The 19,484-nt window shown below is 48.8% G+C and overlaps 1 protein-coding gene across 1 annotated transcript; it reads left to right on the top strand.

Moving 5' to 3' along the window:
• The first annotated feature begins 4,252 nt into the window (after nt 1-4,252).
• Nucleotides 4,253-15,425, top strand: Ankrd33 (ankyrin repeat domain 33). The gene is given in 7 exon segments (XM_040753780.1): nt 4,253-10,647; nt 11,645-12,022; nt 12,573-12,820; nt 13,060-13,189; nt 13,341-13,481; nt 14,292-14,967; nt 14,969-15,425. Coding segments are annotated over 6 exon segments (1,278 nt in total). The 5' UTR covers nt 4,253-10,647; nt 11,645-11,973; the 3' UTR covers nt 15,003-15,425.
• The last annotated feature ends 4,059 nt before the right edge of the window (nt 15,426-19,484 follow it).

Here is a 19,484-nt window from a genome sequence, read left to right as displayed (position 1 = left end):
AGGCCTGGTGCTGGAAATCCGCTGACTACCTAGGGCTAGTGAAATCAGGAGTCTTGGAGGAGAACCAGCATAATCCCTAACTACATTCTAATTATTTGTCTTTACACTTGTAGATCAGTAAGTCCTCAGCTCTCATCAAGAAACTTCTCTTTGCAACAGATGGAGGTCATTAGAGAAAACCACACGAGTTAAAACGCAGAGTTGTGGAGCCCAGTCCCAGCCATCTACAATGGAGCTCCTGCACCTGAGGCTCAGCAAACCTTGCAGAAGAGGGAGTAAAAAAAAGTATGAGAGCCAGAGGATCAGGGAGTGTGCTGTGAGATTGTGTCTCTTAGTATTGTCAGGAGCTACACCATAGAATCTCACCAATGTGACTGACCAGACATGAGCTGGACAAGGACAGCAATAGACATGCTATTGGGATGGGCAAAGTTCATGAGGTCTCAACCCAAGACAGGGAACTACGGGCAGCCAAGGAATGCTGGGAGCAGGAGAAATAGTCTTCTCCAGGGAAAGGCACACCGATTGATTATCCAGTACCAAATGGTCAGCCCTGAAAACAGATACATGCTAGTAATGTTATATGGACCAAGCAGGCTGTGTCTATATATTTAGAAATACACACACACACACACACACACACACACACACACACACACACACACGTAAAGACAATTAGAAAAGAGACCATGAAGGAAGGGGTACATGAGAAGGGTCAGAGGGAGGAAAGAGAGAAATTGTATAATTATACTATAATCTCAAAAAAACCAAGAAAATTTTATTTAGAAAGAGAAAGACTGGGCATGGTGATCTTTAATCCAAATTGGGAAGCAGAATTAGGCAGATCTCTGTAAGTTCAAGGCCAACCTTTTCTACATAGCCAGTTCCAGGCCATCCAGAGCTACAGAATGAAACCCTGTCTCAAAAGACCAAAACAATGAGCTGGAGGGCTTTCTCAGTGGTTAAGAGCACTGACTACTCTTTCAGAGGACCCAGGTTCAATTCCCAGCACCCACATGGTAGCTCACAACTGTAACTCCAGATCCAGGGACTCTGGCACCCTCACACAGACATACAAAACACATAAAATAATAATTAAAAATCAAAACAACAACAAAAGAATAAAGAGCAAGGCCGAGGAGCTAGCTCAGTATCTTCCTCACCTGATATTGATTCCAAACTCCATGTAAAAATAGCTGTAGCCGATCGATGTGGGCTGTCGTCCTGGTGTGGGCTGTCAAGAGGGCTCAGAGGGTAAGGACACTTTGCACAGAGCCTGATGACCTGTGTTTGATCCCAGGGATCCTCGTGAGGAAGGGCAGAAGCAATTCCAGCACATTTTCCTGACTTCTACATGACCACCATGGTTTGTGTCCTCACCCCAAAAACAAGGAAAAAATAGAGCAACAAAAGGAGGGGAAAACAAACAAATCCCAAATCCAGGTGCGTTGGGGACGAAGAGACCCAGCCCAGTTCCAGACTCGGGTTCTGTTATTTTTTTGTTCCTTTCTTTTCTTGGTATATTTAGTGTGGGTGTACACCTGTGTGTGCATGCATGCGTGCAAAGGCCAGAGACTGAGTTTGGGTACCGCCCACTATGCCTGGCCACCTTATTAATATTTTTTAAACACAATGTCTCTCACTGAACCCAGAGCTCATTGCCTGGCTGGCCAACAACCTCCCAGGATCTGCCTGTGTCTATCCCCACCGTGCCCAGTGCTAGGATTACGATGTTGCAGAGCCACACCTGCTTCTTCACGTTTATTTCTTTGTTTTCTTACTGTGGGTGTGCTACCAGCTAGCTAGAGGTCCTCTCCTTCCATCTCTGTGTGGATTCTAGGGATTGAACTCAGGTCCTCAGACTTGTGCAAGCACCTTTACCCATGGAGTGGTGGCTTACAGGTACACTACAAACTCAGGTCCTCACACCTTTGCAGTAGACACTTTGTTGACCAAGTCTTCCCTCCAGCCCCGGGCCTCAGTTTCTTGATCTGTAAAACCTGGTGCTGAGACCTGGACCACATTTTTGAGCAGGCAGGCGCCTGTGTAGGTGACTGAAGGCAAAAGTCCACGAAAGCCCTGCCTGACTGTCCCTTTCCATCTTTGCAGGCCCTGGTCGGGTAGGAGGCACTGAAGTGGCTTGTTCCCCTCCCCCACAGTCCTGTCCCCAGAATTTATAGATTCTTTATTGTCTTGCACAAAGGCCTTCTGGGGGGGGGGGGTGTAGTGGGAGAGGGGGCTGGGGAAACAAGAAGTCAGAGGCTAATTAAAAGCCAGCCACACCCACAGCCCTTGTAGAATGGACTGAGACTGAGTGGCCATGACTCCCAGCCGTTCCAACGGACTGGCTTCTGGGACTTTCTGCTGGAACCAGCACCCAGCTACACTTCTGTAGCCTCCCTGAGGTGAATCACACTGCCTGTCTTTCCACCTCCCATCTCTCCCCCGTGTCCCCCCCCACCCCCATCTCCCCTGCCACTGCCCTGTGTCCTCTGTAACTCCAGCTCACCTGTGTTAGTCCACACAGGAAAGTTAGCTTTCTGTGGGTATTCTGAGGCTGGGAATGGGAGGGCCCCCAAAACTGTGACTCTAGGAGATGGCCCCCTCCCCCACTCTGGCCTCAGGGAGAGGGTGGGACGCTGAGGGCAGTAGACCTGACAGATGGTATGCCGTGTTAACAGATGACACAGAAAGCAGAATTACTCAGCTGCTTGTCCCTGCCCTTTCCTCTCGGAAAGGGGTGGCCTTCACAATGAACTCAAGGTGGAGGGCTGCTGAGGAGAGGGAGGGAGAAGCCATAGGACACCGAGGACAGGCATGTGAAAGATGTGACTTGATTGCCATTGATGTCACTCACCCACCAGGTGATGTCAGCCTGCACCATCAGCCTTGTGTCCTCGTCCGCCAAATGGGTCCATGAAAAGTCTTGCCTTGTCTTTATCGCTGGCTTTTCTGAAGTTGAGTGAATTTTTGTGTCTGTCAAATGGGCATTAAGCAAGGCCTGGTGGCTCATGCCTAAAATACCAAGACTCAGGAGGCTAGGAATAGGGAGCTTGTGTGTTCCATGCCAGCTACATAGTAAAACCCTATCTTTTTTTTGTTTTTTTTTTTTTGGTTTTTCGAGACAGGGTTTCTCTGTGGCTTTGGAGGCTGTCCTGGAACTCACTTTGTAGACCAGGCTGGCCTCGAACTCACAGAGATCCGCCTGCCTCTGCCTCCCGAGTGCTGGGATTAAAGGCATGCGCCACCAACGCCTGGCTAAAACCCTATCTTAAAAATAAAAAATAAGGTGTGCGAAGATGAACCAAAGCTAAATATCTATGAAAATGCCATAAGGAAACCTGTTACTTTGGTTTTTTGTTTTGCTCTGGGTTTTTTTGTTTTGTTTTGTTTGTTTGTTTGTTTTGTTTTGAGACAGGGTTTCTCTGTGAATTTGAAGGCCGTCCTGGAACTCACTCTTGTAGATCAGGCTGGTCTCGAACTCACAGAGAGCCACCTGCCTCTGCCTCCAGAATGCTGGAATCAAAGGCATGGGCTACCACTGCCCGGTAGAAACCTGTTACTTTGTAAATTAATTAAAAAAATAAAATTAGGAGGTGAAGGAAGAGCAAAGTGCTTACTCCACAAGAATGAGAAGGTAGCTTCTTCAATCTCCAGAACCTGGGAGAAAAGGCCAGGCCTGGTGATGTGAGTTAGTAATCCCAAAGCTGGGAGAAGACAGGCAGATCCTAGGGCTCCCATGCAAGCCAGCTTCCTGCTTGGTGGTGAGTTCCATGGCAAAGAGAGAGATTCTGTCTCAAAAAATAAGGCGGACAATACCCGAGGAACATTTGAGACTGACTTCTGGTTTCCACATATGTCTACATGCAAGACTTTAATTCCAGTACTAGGGAGGCAGAGGCAGGCAAATCTCTGTGAGTTTGAGGCCAGTCTGGTTCCAGGACAGCCAGGGCTACACAGAAAAACCCTGTCTGAAAAAAAGAAAAGAAAAAAAAAGAAACACAAAGGTGTGAATTTCTGAAAATGTAAAGGCTACTTAATATAGATTAATAATTGCCAGCTCCCTAGTTGTTCATAAAATTATTTTCTTACAAAAAAAAGAGAGGGACTTTTGGGGTTGATTTTTATTTTATTTTAATTAATTTACTTTTATTTTATGTATGTGGGTGTTTTGTCTACATGTATGTCTGTGCATCACATGTGTATGCCTGGTGCCCACAGAGGCCAGAAGAGGGCATCAGATTCCCTGGAACTGGAGTTAGAAATGGTTGTAAGCCACCATGTGCTTGCTGAGAGTCGAACCCAGGTCTTCGGAAGAACAACCAGTGCTCTTAACTGCTGAGCCCAGCACCAAGAATAGAAATTTAATAGTCACTTGCTATGAGCTGAAGAGATGACTCAGCAGTTAAGAGTGAATGTTGTTGGTTTTTTAGTTTTTACTCTTACTCTTTCTTGGGGGGTTCCTACTACCCAGCTCCCAAATAAAGGAGGCTTATTCTTTCTTATGGATGCCTGGCCTTAGCTTGGCTTGTTTCTAGCCAGCCTTTCTTAGCTTAAATGATCCCATCTACCTTTTGCCTCTGGGCTTTTATCTTTCCCTATTTTTATATACCTTTCTTTACTTATTACACCATGGTTTACTATATATCTGGGTGACTGGCCTCTGATACTTTGTATCCAGTCAACATTCTCTATAGATGTCACAGAAGAATGGTCTCTGCTCTGCCTGCTTAAGGGAAGGAGCTGCAGTGTCTGGCACTCATGCTGGGGACCCAGCAGCTCAGTCTAAGTGAGGTTGTTGGCCCTGTGAAGGGGTTAAAGGATCTCTTGACTGCTCTTTTGGTGGGCAATGAGTCCTTTTGCTTCATAAGATCCCTGGTACTGAAGACACTGCCCGAGACTGCCCACCAGCTTGGGCTTGCTTCATAAGATCCCTGGTACTGAAGATACTGCCCGAGACTGCTCACCAGCTTGGGCTTGAGCCAATCAGAGGATCGGGAGAGCCTGGAAAGTGTCTGGTCCATGAGGAGTGCCGAAGCGCTTGTCACAGTGGTGGTGAGGACCTTTCCTCCCTGAACTTCACCCATGACCCTTGTTCCTGTCCACACCCCAGGGCCATCGTCCATGGAGGGTGAGCTGATCAGAGCCAGCCCTAAATCAATCCCAGACTTCCCTGCCAGCTCTGAGTTATGAGCTGTCGGCATTGTGATGTAGATCACGGTTGGGGAGTAGGGGGCATGACCTATGGCAGATCACACTGGACCCCCAGAAGGGGCCAGAGCTGGGGTCAGAGGCCATCTCCTCCATTCTCTGCCCCGCCCTGCTGGGTCCCATCCTTTGCCTAATATTTAAACTGTGTGAGACCATTTTTGTACTGACTGGTGACATCAAGTCTGACTATGGGCTGCCCCTGGGAAAAGTCCTTGGAAGAGAGAAAAAGACAAGTTTGGTTGTTTGATGGAGCCTGTGTTCCAAAACCACACTCAACTGCTTCCTCGGCACCTTCTACAGTCCCCAAGCATCCTCTTCCTCTTTTGATTGAATCCCACAGGCAGACACTTGAGAGCATCCCAGGCCAGAGGAAGGGTGCAGACAGGCAAGCCTCCTCCGGGGAGATTAGAATGGTTAGAGAGGTAGAAAGAGTCAGTGTGGTGAGAGATGTCAGAGAAATGGGGGTAACGAGAAAGAAGACACTGAACTCTCTCTCTCTCTCTCTCTCTCTCTCTCTCTCTCTCTCTCTCTCTCTCTCTCTCTCTCTCTCAGGTTGGGGATGGAACCCAGGGTGTTATACTTACTGAGCAAGTACTGTGCCATGGAGCTACCCTCCCAGCCTGGTTTTGGAAAGTATGTGAGACAGTAGCAGAGGGGTAGTTTAGCCGTTAAGAGCACCTGCTGCTTTTTCAGAGAGCCCAAGTTCCAATGCCACCACCCATGTTGGGTTGCTCACACCTGTAACTCCAGGGGATCCAACACCCTCTCTGACTTCCATAGGTACCCACACATACATGTGGAGCGCACGTGCACACACACACACACACACATTTGTTTTTAAAGAGACAGAGTCTTAGGGCTGAAGACATGGCTCAGTGGTTAGGAGCACATGGTGCTCTTTCAGAGTATCTGAGTTTGGTTCCGAGCACCTGCATAATGACTCACAGCTGTCCAGCTCCACAGACAGCAGACACACATGAGGTACACACATATACATGCAGGTAGAACACTCATGCACATAAAACAGTCAATAAATCTAAAAAATCTTTTAAATTAAAATCAAAGAGAGAGGAAGATGAAGAAGGAGAAGTCATCTCCCTCTGTAACCCAGGCATCTTTGAACTCACAGCAGCCCTCCTGCTTCAGCCTTCTGAGAGCTGGGAATCACAGACATGACAAGGATCGACCCTGGCCCTCGGTGGCTTTTTTTTTTCTCAATATATGATGGCATTCTCGAAAACAAAAATCTGGCGTGGAAAGTAAAGTGAACTCCCAACGGAAAGAATAGCTTTGTGGCTTTGATAGCTGTCCTGGAACTCATTCTGTAGACCAGGCTGACCTGAACTCACCGAGATCCGCCTGCCTCTGCCTCCTGAGTGCTGGGGTTAAAAGTGGGTGCCACCACTGCCCAGCCACTCATACACTCTGGATCCTCCCAAGCCACCATACAGAAACACCGTAACTGGTTGAAATGAACACGCATGGCCTGGAGTGTTATCCATTTACCCACTGACCAGCAACCCCACCCATCTCTGGTAGGGGCATGGCCAGCATGCCACTTGACTGAGGAAGGAAACCTGGACAGGACATAGTTGACACCAACCTCTAGGTATACAGCTAGGCTGGCTAAATCTGATTCATGGAAATAACTCACTTGATCTTTGTGCTTTAGGGCAAAGATGGACGACCACCACCCTCCTCCGGTGCACCTTGCCAACCTCAGGGCCCTCTGCCGCTGATCTGGAAGGCACTGACAAGTCCTGCTCACCCCTGCCCCCTGGTGGCTGAACGTGGCCTTACAGAAACAGGATGCTTCCTGGAGGCAGGGGTTGTCGATCCCATGGAACAGAAATAAAAAGCAAATGTCCTTTCATTAGGTACGTGTCCCCGAAGCATCTCAGCCCAGGCTGAAGTTCCCTTGTCCACTTGCATGCACTCAATCCTCTTCAGGCCTAGGAGAAATGGGCAGGGAGTTCCTGTCTGCTGGATGGGTAACACCACCGGACAAAGGTGGCAGATGTCCAAGGTGAGAAAAAGAACCAAGGACATGATTAATGATAGCTAGCATTGAGAAGAGCAAAGAGTTGTGGTTTTCTGTCTGTCTTTCTTTTCATGTTTTTGTTTTTTTGAGACAGGGCTTCAAAAAACTCACTCTGTTGGCCAGGAGGCCTTGAACTCACAGAAATCCACCTGCTGGGATTTAAGGCATATGCCACGTGGTTTTCAATGAACATGCAGGCAGTGTGGTTTAGCTGGACCAAGTATGCTCAGCATGCATGAGGCCCTGGGTTTAACCTCCAACCCCAGAAATGGAAAAATATAAACAAATAAAAACCGGATGAATGAACTAGATGATACAAAGGAATGAAGGAATGACAAACTCCATGTGCTGCCAGAGAGGTTGGCGAGCAGAGGCGAGGAGGAAGACGTAAGAGAATCATTCTGAATCTTTTCTCTTTTTAACCATTAGCCACCAACTCAACGTTACCCAAATTTAAAACACAAACAATGAAGCCGACTTTTCACTCCCGTCTCCCAGCCCAGTTTAATGAGCGCTGTTCTGGGCAGGGGCCCCAACCGTAGCCTCTGTTAGAACCACTCAGGGAGAATTTGGAAATCCTACTGCGCAGGCTGTGCCCCTATCTACCCCAAGAATCCCTGGACTGGGTCCTGGGAGTAAATGTTTCTTTCTTTTTTTTTAAAGGACTTATTTACTTTTATTTTTATGTGCATTGGTGTTTTGCCTGCATGTATGTCTGTCTGTGTGAGGGTGCTCGATCTGAAGTTCAGACAATTGTGAGTTGCCATGTGGGTGCTGGGAATTGAACTTAGGACCTCTGGAAGAGCAGCTAGTGCTCTTAACCTCTGAGCCATCTCTCCAGCCCTCATTTCATGTAATCTTTATTGACTATAGATTCCACACATGAGGAAAAAGAAACACCTGATAGTTGTCTAAATCTGGGTTATTTCACTTAACATAGTCTCAGTTGCGTCCATTTTCCCAAATTAACATAATTTCTTTCTTTATGGCTGAGTAAAACTCCATCGTGAATGTGAACCACATTTGCTTTATCCATTCATCTGTGATGGACATCAAGGCTGGCTTCATATCTTGGCCATTGTGAACAGCTTCCCGGTAAACATGGGTCTCTAGGCATTCTGACTCTGATATGTGCCCAGGAGCGGTGTAGCTGGGTTCTGTGAGTGTTTCAGTCTTAGGGTTTTGTTTTGTTGTGTTTTGTTTTTTAGGAACCCACATATTTGTTCACCATAATGACTACACTAATTCACATTCCCATAGCTGTGAATGAGGGTCCTCTTTCTCACATCTGGCTAGTATTTATTGTTATTTACGTACTTATTTTCTTTCTTTCTTGTTTTCTGTTTTTCAAGACAGGGTTTTTCTATATAGCCTTGGCTGTCCTGGAACTCACTCTGTAGACCAAGCTGGCCTCGCACTCAGGGATCCACCTGCCTCTGCTGTTCTGACAGGAGTGAGGTGTAGGTTTAGCTCAAATTTCTCTGATGGCTGAGGGTGTCAGAATATTTTCCCATGTATTTTTGACCATTTGTGGTTTTCTTTTGAGAACTGCCCATGAATTTATTCACCCACCTACTGATTGGTTGACTCAGATTTTGTGTATTTAATTGTTGAGTTCTTTATAGATTCTACATATTAATCCTCGAATAGATGTGTAGCAGGCAAAGATGAAAGAATGAAGATCTTTTGTAAGAGTAAAATTTCCTTAGACAAGATACTAAAACAAAAAGTATAAGGAGAATTTTTGAAGAGTTTAACCATATCAAAACTCAGACTTTCTTTAAATGGAGGTCACTGTTGGATTATAGTATGGTAGTCACATCTAAAAGATTTATTGTCTGTGAAATTAAAAGAATTTTCAAAGAATCAGTGGGAACACGAACCATGCCCCCCACACTCATGCTGGCAAAGACCACAAGTAGGCAAATCCCAGCAGTGGTAGCAACAGTGATTGTCAGATGGGAGGAGAGAGCCTCATCTTGGAGATAACAAGACATTCCACATCAAATGGGGATGTGGATGCTTAGTTCAGTCTGTCACATCGATGGAAATGTGAAGTGAACAGTTCGAGTCTTTGGGGGTATAGAGGGAAGTCATTGCAGGTGGGAACCTTGAAAAGCAGAACAGCATCGCAAGATCTGGTCCATAAGCTGGTGTGTGCTCCAAGGACCAGCACATCCAGAGTTAGATGAATCCAAGGGTGTCCACTGGAACATTGTTTGCAATCAGCAAGAAGCTGCCAGCCACCCAGGGCACGGTGAGGATTAATATTACCAACTTCACAGGCTCTAGACTCACAGGAGATGTGCCTAAAGACCTGCTAGGAGGGATTGTCTAAGGCACATTAGTTGTGTGGAAGACTCATCTTCACTACGTGTATCCTCATCCCCTGTGCTGGGGGTCTTGAACCAAATAAAGAGGAGAAAACAAGGCACATGTGAGCGGTCACCCTTCTTGGCTTCCTGCGGCAGACTCAGTGTGACCAGCCACTCACCGTCCTGCTTCCAGATTCCGCTGTGATGAATTGTGCCCTAGAACTTCGAGCCAAAGGGTACCTTCCTTAACCCACCTCTGGAGGAACAGGAAAGCTAAGTGAGAAGGAAGACATGGGGAGAGTGGGGGCAGGATAAAGACGCCCCCTGATGTCTTGTATCAAGATAGCAAAGAGTTCCCATCCACTATATTTCTGCTGGCAGTTCCCCCGCCAAGCCTTCATTACGCAATCAGACACAGCTCAGAGGTGACTGGAGAAAAAGGAAGCTATGGCTAGGAGACGTGGCAGAGATGTCTGGCCTACAATCTCATAGACATCTGCTAAGTACTGCATAGAATTCCACATTCACCACATTTCACTCTGATGCTTTGGGGTAGAGCAGCCATATTGTGACTAAGAGAAAAGTAGGAGAATTCCAGACAAGGCTCCGGCACCATCAGTTCCCTTATCCAATGCCAACAGCTTGCTATTCCTGAATATTTTTTTCCTGTGAAAAATAAAACTCTCTTTGCTAAGCCACCCGTATCCGTTAGAGTGCAGTGACAGACAGCAAAAATACAACTGGCTAGTTCAAGCAGAAAGGGCTGGAAACGCCGGCTGCAGGTCTGAAACACCCGCCAACTTGGGCAGTCACATGACCTCTGCCCAAAAGTGATTGAGAAATCCACAGTGGGTACTACAGGAAGCTGGCAAATCAGGGAGCTGCTCGCAGCGCCCGCCTGTGCTGCCACGGTCTGTCTCAGAAAGCCGGTGTCCTGTGCTACATAACTCTGCTCCAAATTTACCAACACAGCTCCGGGAGGCTGGGAAGTGCTGACTTAGCAGTTTGGGAGAACGACCACAGGAGCTTTGGATCAAGGCCCAAACAGGGACCACCCCAGACAGAAGCCCCACCATCCAGGTCAGTCCCACCGCCACCCCCCTTCAAGCTCCTAATTGCACGAAACCTCACGAGGACAGGTCTTTAAATCACAGGGTAGGGTGAAAAACAAACAAGAAGTGATCTAGCATAATTAGAAACCTGTTTAAATCGCTAGGCGGTGGCGCATGCCTTTAATTCCAGCACTTGGAAGGCAGAGGCAGGTGGATCTCAGTAAACTTAAGGCCAGCCTGGGCTACATAAGAGACTTTCTCAAGACAAACAAAAGACCAATAAAGCAAATACAAGAAATCAAACAATAACAAACACAAATCACATTTTTTGTTTTGTTTTGTTTTGTTTTTTATTTGAGACAGGGTTTCTTTGTAACTTTGGAGCCTGTCCTGGAACTCACTCTGTAGACCAGGCTGGCCTTAGAGATCTACCTGTTTCTGCCTCCCGAGTGCTGGGATTAAAGGCATGTGCCACCACCGCCCAGCCCATAAATCACATTTTAAATAAAATGTATATGTTCTATGATTATTATATTAGCCCCAACGGGTAAAGAGAGGAGGAGAAAGTTGCAGGAACCAAATGTCAGGGGAAAACAATATGAAGCCAGAAAGCAAAGTCCCCCAGTGTGGAGAGTGCTACAGTCTGAGCTCTAAGTCATTCAACTTATTAATTCCAAAAACGACAGTACAGATCTATTATTACTTTAACGTCATTTAAATATGTCATGTTTTACTTACCATTTCAAATGTGATCCATTAGATTTAACACATCATAATTTCTATAACCCTAATTTGAAATTTCTTTCTTTTTTTTTGTTTTTTGTTTTGTTTTTTCAAGACAGGGTTTCTCTGTATTATTTTGGAGGCTGCCCTGGAACTTGCTCTTGTAGACCAGGCTGGCCTCAAATTCACAGAGATCCATTTGCCTCTGCCTCCTGAGTGCTGGAATTGAAGGCGTGCGCCACCACCGCCCGGCGAAATTTCTTTTTTAAAACTTATTTTTATTTTAATGTTTCTCCCTATAGGTATTTTGGTAGTGTGTAAGCCTGTGAGTGCAGTTACCTACAGAAACCAGAAGAGGACATTAGATTCCAGGCACTGGAGTTACAGACACCTACAAGCTGCCCACTAGGTGCTAGGACCTGAACCACAGCCTCTTGGAAGAGTGCTCTTAACTTCTGAGCCACTTCTCCAGCCTTCTGACGATCCTTTATGTTTTGATTTCCTTGAGTAAATCCTGGGGCCCACCTCCCTATTCATGCTTACTTAATACTCCTGTCTTCCCCCACACCACAACTGTGGCCTCTTCCCCAAATCAACTCCACTGAAGTGGAGGGAATCACAGACCCTTAGAATGCTTCCTCTGCAAACCGCTTCAAGAGCAGCTAACGTCCATGATGAAGGTGAGAACAATTAGCCCAGGTGGATCCACTCTGCTGTGGCCCTGGAGAAGTCACCACCAGCCAGGTCTAGTGGGATCTTAGAGCCGGGAAGGGGCAGCGGCAGACAGGACAACCGCCCCTTCCAGGCCCCCAATCCCTTCCTAACCCGCTTGACCCAGCTCAGCACCAATGTGTTTATGGCAGCTTTCTTCAGGAACTGCCATCTGTCACCTGCCCTGTTTCCTGGTGACAGTCTCTTGGCAATTCCATTGAAGGGCTAGTGTGTTTTTGGATATGCAAGGGTGCTCCGAGCCACAGCTCTGCCTGCCGTGATGGTCTTTTGAAGACCCTAGAACTCCAGGTAAGGCTGGGGGAGGGGAAAATGATAACCCCAGTCATGAGCCTCCTTGGGAACCTGACCTACAGTAAGAAGCCTTGGCTGCCTGTCTTGTGTCCAGTCGGGGGCGAGACACCCATCAGGATGAAGGCTTTTCCCCAGAGTGACAGGTGCAGCTGCAGGGACATCTGCCCAGGATGGCAGGAGAAACTGTCCCTCTACATTCTGTCACAGCTGCCAGCCGACTGAAGAGGGACTCACCTTTCTGCCCCAGACTGGAAGCAGAGGAGCCACCATTGACCCGGGAATGGTTGGACATGTCTGAGACAATGTCCTGCCCCAGCAAGGAGACCCCTACCCCTCTCTGCAATCTGAAGAACCTGTTTTGGGCCTGTGTCCACAATGACCCTGCTGAGCTCCAAGCCAGGCTGGATGCCGGGGTATCCCCAGAGGAGGCTTCCCAAGTGGATAGCAATGGGAGGGTGAGATGCCCAAGGACTTAGCAGGGCAGCTGGGAACAGCTCAGCCCCCTCCCCCACTGCAACTTCCCTGTCTGGCTCCCCAAAGAGTTCCAGAGGCCGCTCCCACTCTTTAGATGGGTGAGAACCGTGGGGGGGGGGTGTTGGCACAGGGACTGGGAAGGTGCAGATTTAGATGGCAGGGGGAGTGGGTGCTAAGGAGAACTTAGTGGAAAGTGGGGTCCAAGCTTGTCTGTCCGCAGACAGGCCTCATGGTTGCGTGTTACCGTGGGTTTGGTGCCATTGTGGCCCTTCTCAGCTGCTGTCCGTTCCTGGATGTGAATCAGCAGGACAAAGACGGAAACACGGCCCTCATGCTGGCTGCTCAAGCAGGTGCAAGACCTATCCCCACCAGCACTCCCACCCTCATCCCCCCACCCCACCTCACCCCTGCTCTCAGCCATCAGGGCCACAGCCCCAAACTTTGTACAAGAGTCTCTCTGGCCAAGCTTTATTGTCCCATTGTCTGGTCCTTTCTGTGCAGGTCACCTGCCACTGGTGACTCTCCTGCTCAACTACTTTGCTGGTCTGGACCTGGAGCGCAGGGACCAGCGGGGGCTCACAGCTCTGATGAAGGCTGCCATTCGAGACCGCTCCGAGTGTGTGGCTGCCCTCCTCATGGCAGGTGTGCGGCTCCGCGTCCTCTGTGACCACCCACCAGATACCATTTAGCTGCAGCAAGAGAGGGGGGATAGAACACAGATCCAGGCAAACTCAATGGAGGGGGGGCACGCTATCGCCTTTGCACAGTGTGCAAGCCTGGCTGGCCATAGCTGTTTATGGAGGTCCCAGCAAAGAATGCAGACCTAAGATGGGGAAAGGTGTAGGGCGCGCGCGGCACCTTAAACTGGAATCTTGAGTTCTAGTCCTGGTCTCTACCTGAGACCCAGGTGGAGAAATATGGCCACAGCCTGGTGAAGGCTGCCACCATGGGGCCGCAGTGCGGACAGATTCCAGCCCTCAGGCAGTGCCTGGTTGTGGCTGGAGCCTTTGTTGCGGGAGCACTCTGTCTGTGGAGACCCTTTCTATTCCCCCTCAGGTGGCTGTGGATGCCCTCTGCTGGTCTCTCTGAGGAGGCTTTTCCCTTCTCAACCCCAGTGGGTTTAGCAGGGAAGGAAGGGGACCCCATGTCTTTCTCTTTTCAAGTGACTGTGTCTCTCTGGCCCCAGAAGAAATAAAGTGGGAGGGTGAAATGACCGAGCACACCTCCCCAGGCAGCTGTGGCTTGAGCAGCCTGTGCTCCACTCTGCTTAGACGGCCCTATGAGCCTGCTGGAGACCCCACGAGCTCTCTGCAGGTCTCCCTGTCCTGACTTTGGTGGCTTCCTGTCTCTTACACAAAAGGCTGAAGCCCAAGCCAGCCTTGCTGCTGAAGAATGTGCCCTGTACAAACTGCAGCTCCCTAATCCCTGTCACACGGGTCGGTCCACTCGCAGGTGCTGACCTGAGTTCAGTGGATCCCGTCTGTGGCAGGACAGCCTTAGAGTGGGCCGTTCTGACCGACAGTTTCGACACGGTGCGGAAGATCCGGCAGCTGCTGAGGCGGCCCCAGGCGAAGCAGCTCAGCCTGCAGTACCAGCCAGAGTGGCCAGCCTTGGCCCAGCTTGTGGCCCAGGCCCAGGCCCAGTCTGCCCCATCCCTCCTAGAAAGGCTGCAAGCTACCCTGAGCCTCCCTTTTGCTGAGTCCCCGCAGGAAGGGGGTGTTCTGGACCACTTTGTGACTGCCACCACCAGCTTGGTCAGTCCCTTCCTCGCCACTGCCTGCCACACACTGTGCCCCGATCAGCCCCCCATGCTGGGCGTTCCAGGCAAGTCAGTGCCGGAGCTGTTGGGTGCTGCCCCTCCCCCTCCCCCAGCACCCCATCCTCCTCAGGCTGTCCCTGTTCCCCAGGTCTTTGTCCCCTTCCAGAGCTCTCGGAGTATGCTCTCCCAGTGGCTGCAGTCCAGGGACAGTCCTGGTCCCAGGTCCCAAATCCCCAAGATCCTCCTTTCCAAGGCACCCTCTCCCCCTTCCCAGCATGAGTTGATACTCAGGCCTGCAGGGCAGCGAGGTCTGGCTCTTCCTCTCTGGAGATACCAGGAGAGGAAGAAGCAGGAGGAAGAAACAACTATGGGGAGGAGGGCTAGGCCAGGCTAGAGGCAAGTAAGACACATCCCTGTCTGGGTCCTCTTCTGCTTCCCAGTGCCTCTGCCCGCAGAAACCTGCTCCCACCGGATGTACAAGGCTGTCCATGGCAGTGTCTTCAGGAGGGAATGAGAGCAACCCAGGGCCTGCCAGCAGGACTGGCTACAGTGGTTATGGTGGTAATGCCTACACACTGTGTTCTGTGTAATACGGCATAAAGCAGAGCAGGAGAGAGCAAACTGTTCTCACGTGATGTCTATCTTCCAGTTGTATCAATAACCAAGGGTAGAAAATCATGCATGACATGCCCTTTGTCAAAGAGGAAATCTCCCTCAGGTAATCATGATATTTTTTTGAGACAGGGTTTCTTTCTTTCTCTCTCTCTTTTTTAATTTTTTAAAAAGATTTATGTATTATGTGTACATTGTTCTGCCTGCAGGTCAAAAGAGGGCACCAGGTCTCATTATAGATGGTTGTGAGCCACCATGTAGTTGCTGGGAATTGAACTCAGGACCTCTGGAAAAGCAGTCAGTGCTCTTAACCTCTGAGCCATCTCTTCCAGCCTTGTGTGTGTGTGTGTGTGTGTGTGTGTGTGTTTTAAAGATTTATTGTGTGTTCAGTGTTCTACCTGCATGTATGCCCATGTGTATCCCTGCAGGCCAGAAGAGGGCACCAGATCTCATTACAGATGGTTGTGAGTCAGGTTGCTGGGAATTGATCTCAGGACCTCTGGAAGAACAGCCAGTGCTCTTAACCACTGAACCATCTCTCCAGCCTGGTAATCATGTTTGTAATCACACAAAAGACACCTCTGGGTATTCATAGACTCTTAACTGGGAAAGAGAAAGCCACCTGAAGTTGAAGAGCTGCGTCCAACGAAAGGGCACCCCAAATTGAATGAAAAGGAGGGCACACTGAGCGCAGACACCCCTCCATTACCTGACTGCAGACCCAGTGTGCCTACTGCTGTAAACTCCTGCTGCCTCAAGCTGCTGCTGCGCCTTCCCCTGGTGAATCGAACGAGAAAAGTAACTAATGCAGATTACTACAGAGGTATCCTGAGTACCAAAAAAGCTATTTAACTACTTAGTGAGTGGAGCAACGAGATGGATCAAAGAGAGAGATACACGACTGTGGAACCAAGGAATGGGGGAGGAAGGTGGCAGGGTTAGAAGAAAATAAGTTCCCAACTGGAAAGTTTTTCCTTCTATGCCAAACGAAAATAATCTGGGGGCTGGGTTCCACAGTTAGAAACTGGCAGAGACCAAGAATGGGACCTGGCCACTGGCCATGGCCTCCACAGCAGAGCACTAGCCCATACTTCCCCCTCTGGAGTATTCCAACAAGGAAGCAGATGTTTTCTCTAGAAAAGGGCTTACAGGCTGGTCAGGAGCAGCCAGGCAAACTTTTCACCGTTCTAAAAAACTCTTTTGATTAAGACAAATAACAAAAGCTCTGCATTCTGGTTGGGCATGATGGCACATGACTCATCCCAGCAGAGGCAGCAAATCTTTGAGTTTGAAGCCTGCCTGGTCTACATACTGAATTCCAGACCACCTAAGGCTATATGGAAAGACCCTGTTTCATTAAAAACAAACATGAAAAACCTGCACTTTTAGGTTTCCAGAAAGACTATTTATGACAATAGTGCATACACCCCTCAGATTTCCTATTATTACTTTGTTGCAGTAAATGAGCTCATCATGTCATTATTATGATTAACCCAAGTCCATACCTGATTCGTAATTCCTCAGTTTTCACCTGGGTTCTTTCTCTGTCAAGACAAAATTCCTTGTTACTACAATCCAGACAACTTTGGGTATTTGATACCACTAATCCTCTTCCTCTCTACTTTCCCCTCCCCTCTCTTTCCCTCCCCTCTCTCCTCCCCTCTTCCCTCCCCTCCCCTTTCCCCTTCACTCCCCTCTCCCCTTGTCTCCTCTCCTCTCCTTTCCTTTCCTCTTCCCCAATCCCATTTTGCTCTATAGCCCAAGGCTGAGGTTTTCTTTAGGACTAGCCTAGGGCTCTGGGTTTGGGGTTTTCAGGAGGAAGATGATGTAGAGAGGTCAAGTCCTCATCAGGTGGCACCAAGGTGTTTCCTGTGAACACAACTTGTCACTTGCTGGTGTTGGCCATTGTCTGAGGTGCTGTCCGGTTTCCCCTGTGAACTTAACTCTTTCCTCACTTTCTACCTTCTCTGAAGGGAGGCTATTGTAGGTAGGATAGAGGCTACTGTAGGTAGGACAGAGGCTATTGTAGGTAGGATAGAGGCTATTGTAGGTAGGATAGAGGCTTTTGTAGGTAGGATAGCGGCTATAGTAAGAAGCCCACACCCAGCAAGCAGGAGTCATACCCAGCTCCTGGGAGGATCAGTGTTAACCTCAACACCAATCCTTTGGTTTATGCACAGAGACTTTTGACATTTTAATCATTAATACATCTTTTGATTACAAAAATTATTCTGCTTTTTGAATAGGAACACACACACATACACATGCACGCATACACACTCACATGAATATGAACACATGCATACACACATGTACACAAACACATACACACACATACACACACACACACATACACACACATGCACACGCACAAATAACTAGTAAAGTCAGAGTCTGTTCATCCCAGAGTGCTCTGAAGGCAACTGCAGAGGGCTGCAGACTAATACTGCTGTTCCAGACCTGTGTGGTCCTCACACCTATGTGGTCCTCACACCTGTGTGGTCCTGCGTGAAGAAGCACTTATTTCTCTTGCTTCAGGACTCACACCTATGGAAAGGAGAGCCACTGGATGTTGTGGAGAAAGGGTTCTGCAGACTGTTAAGTGTTGCCAGGAGGGTAGGTATAAGGAAAGGGGTTAAAGAATTGAGCTTGACTGAGCTGCTTCTGGGCCTCCAGGGTGGGCTTAGACTCCTTTTCTTCCTCACCCAGCACTGAAATCACAGCACATAAAACCAGCCTTGGCAGTGGCCAGCAGAGAAACCATATCTACAGCTTAGGCAACGGTGGTAAAATGCTGTGACGAGTTGGCTTGGGACCCTGGGTACGTTATTTGACCCTCCTGAACCACACAGCTCTCGTATGTAGACAGAAGCAAGAATAACAATCTTGGGTCTAGACACACGGCTCAGCAGTTAAGAGTACTCACTGCTCTTCCAGAAGGCCCAGGTTCAAGTCCTACCACCCACATGACTGCTCACAGTTGTCTGTTCTAGTCTCGGGAGATCTGACACCCTCTTCTGACCTCTGTAGGCACCAGACACACAAGTGGTGTGGATACACATAGAGACAAAACCCTACAAAAAAGAGGAATGCATAGCAACAGGGCGTGTAGCTTCACACCTGGCCATCCTCAGCCTTTACAGCCTTCCTACCTTATACTGGAGGAGACTACAGCCGTGACAGCTAAGCGACTTGCCCAGTATCACCAGATGACCAGTGGTGACTGTGTGACATAGAAACCTTCTATCTCACTGCAGCATGTCACCTCTACCCACAGCCAGCCGGGCTTCTTCTTCTTCTTGAACCTGCTCACCTGCTCAGGGGTCACCCTAGCTGTGTATGTCCTGTCTGAGCCGGATCTAGACAGTGGTTTCTGCACAAAGAGCCCTCCCCGCAATAGTCCCTGCAATCTCTGACTGTCTCCAGGGCGACTGGGTCCTAGGCCCTACACCAAAAAGTTCTCCTCGGACCAAGACTTATTGGTCCCTTGAGAGCTTCGGACTCCAGCCTGTCTGTATCCTTCATGCTGAGTGGAAAGAGACCAGCGTTATCCTCCCTGCTAATGCCCAGGTGGCCTGCCTCATCCCTACCTCTGAGCCATGCACACTTCCTTCATGTCTGCAGAGGCTAAGAAACTCACGGCTTCTTGTCACGCCACGTATTAGCTATGCCGAGACCTTTGAGATCAACAGACCCAAGTTCCACCCTGGTCCTGTCTTTCCCAGTGTCTCAGTCTCACAGCATCACACAAAGATCATACAAAACAAGACACTTCCCAGGATACAAGGCACAGATGTGGCTGCTAGGGAAGCAACTGTCCTCTACTAAGAGGGACAATGGGCAGCTTCCTGTGGTTCTAGTATGGTATTTTTTGTTGTTTTGTTTTTCAAGCCAGGCTAGGGGGGACTCCCAGAAAACCTCCCCTCATTCCTGTTGGGGTAAAGACATGTTTGGCCCTGCTCATCCCCAGCTGTCACTCAGCTTAATAAATGTGCATAGAAAAGAATGGTGTTTGGGCTCCAGGTCATTTGAGCCTCGATGCACAGACAGACTCAGTCATCTGCTTCCACCTCTCAGGCAGCTCAGGTTCTAGGAACGCCAGTGTCCCCAGTAAAGCCTGCACACATCATGGGAGACCCCTGCTGGGTCAACAGAAGTGAGAGAAGGACAGAAGAACAGATGGGAACCCCTGAGGCTCATACCAGGGAACCAGGACAGGGTTTTGACTTCTCTCCCCATAGCAATGGCTAAAGATACCCATGAGTCACTACTGT

This window comes from Mesocricetus auratus, unplaced genomic scaffold, assembly GCF_017639785.1.
Source record: "Mesocricetus auratus isolate SY011 unplaced genomic scaffold, BCM_Maur_2.0 Super-Scaffold_100010, whole genome shotgun sequence".
Taxonomy (NCBI): Eukaryota; Metazoa; Chordata; class Mammalia; order Rodentia; family Cricetidae; genus Mesocricetus; species Mesocricetus auratus.
This window is presented reverse-complemented; position numbering and strand designations above follow the sequence as displayed.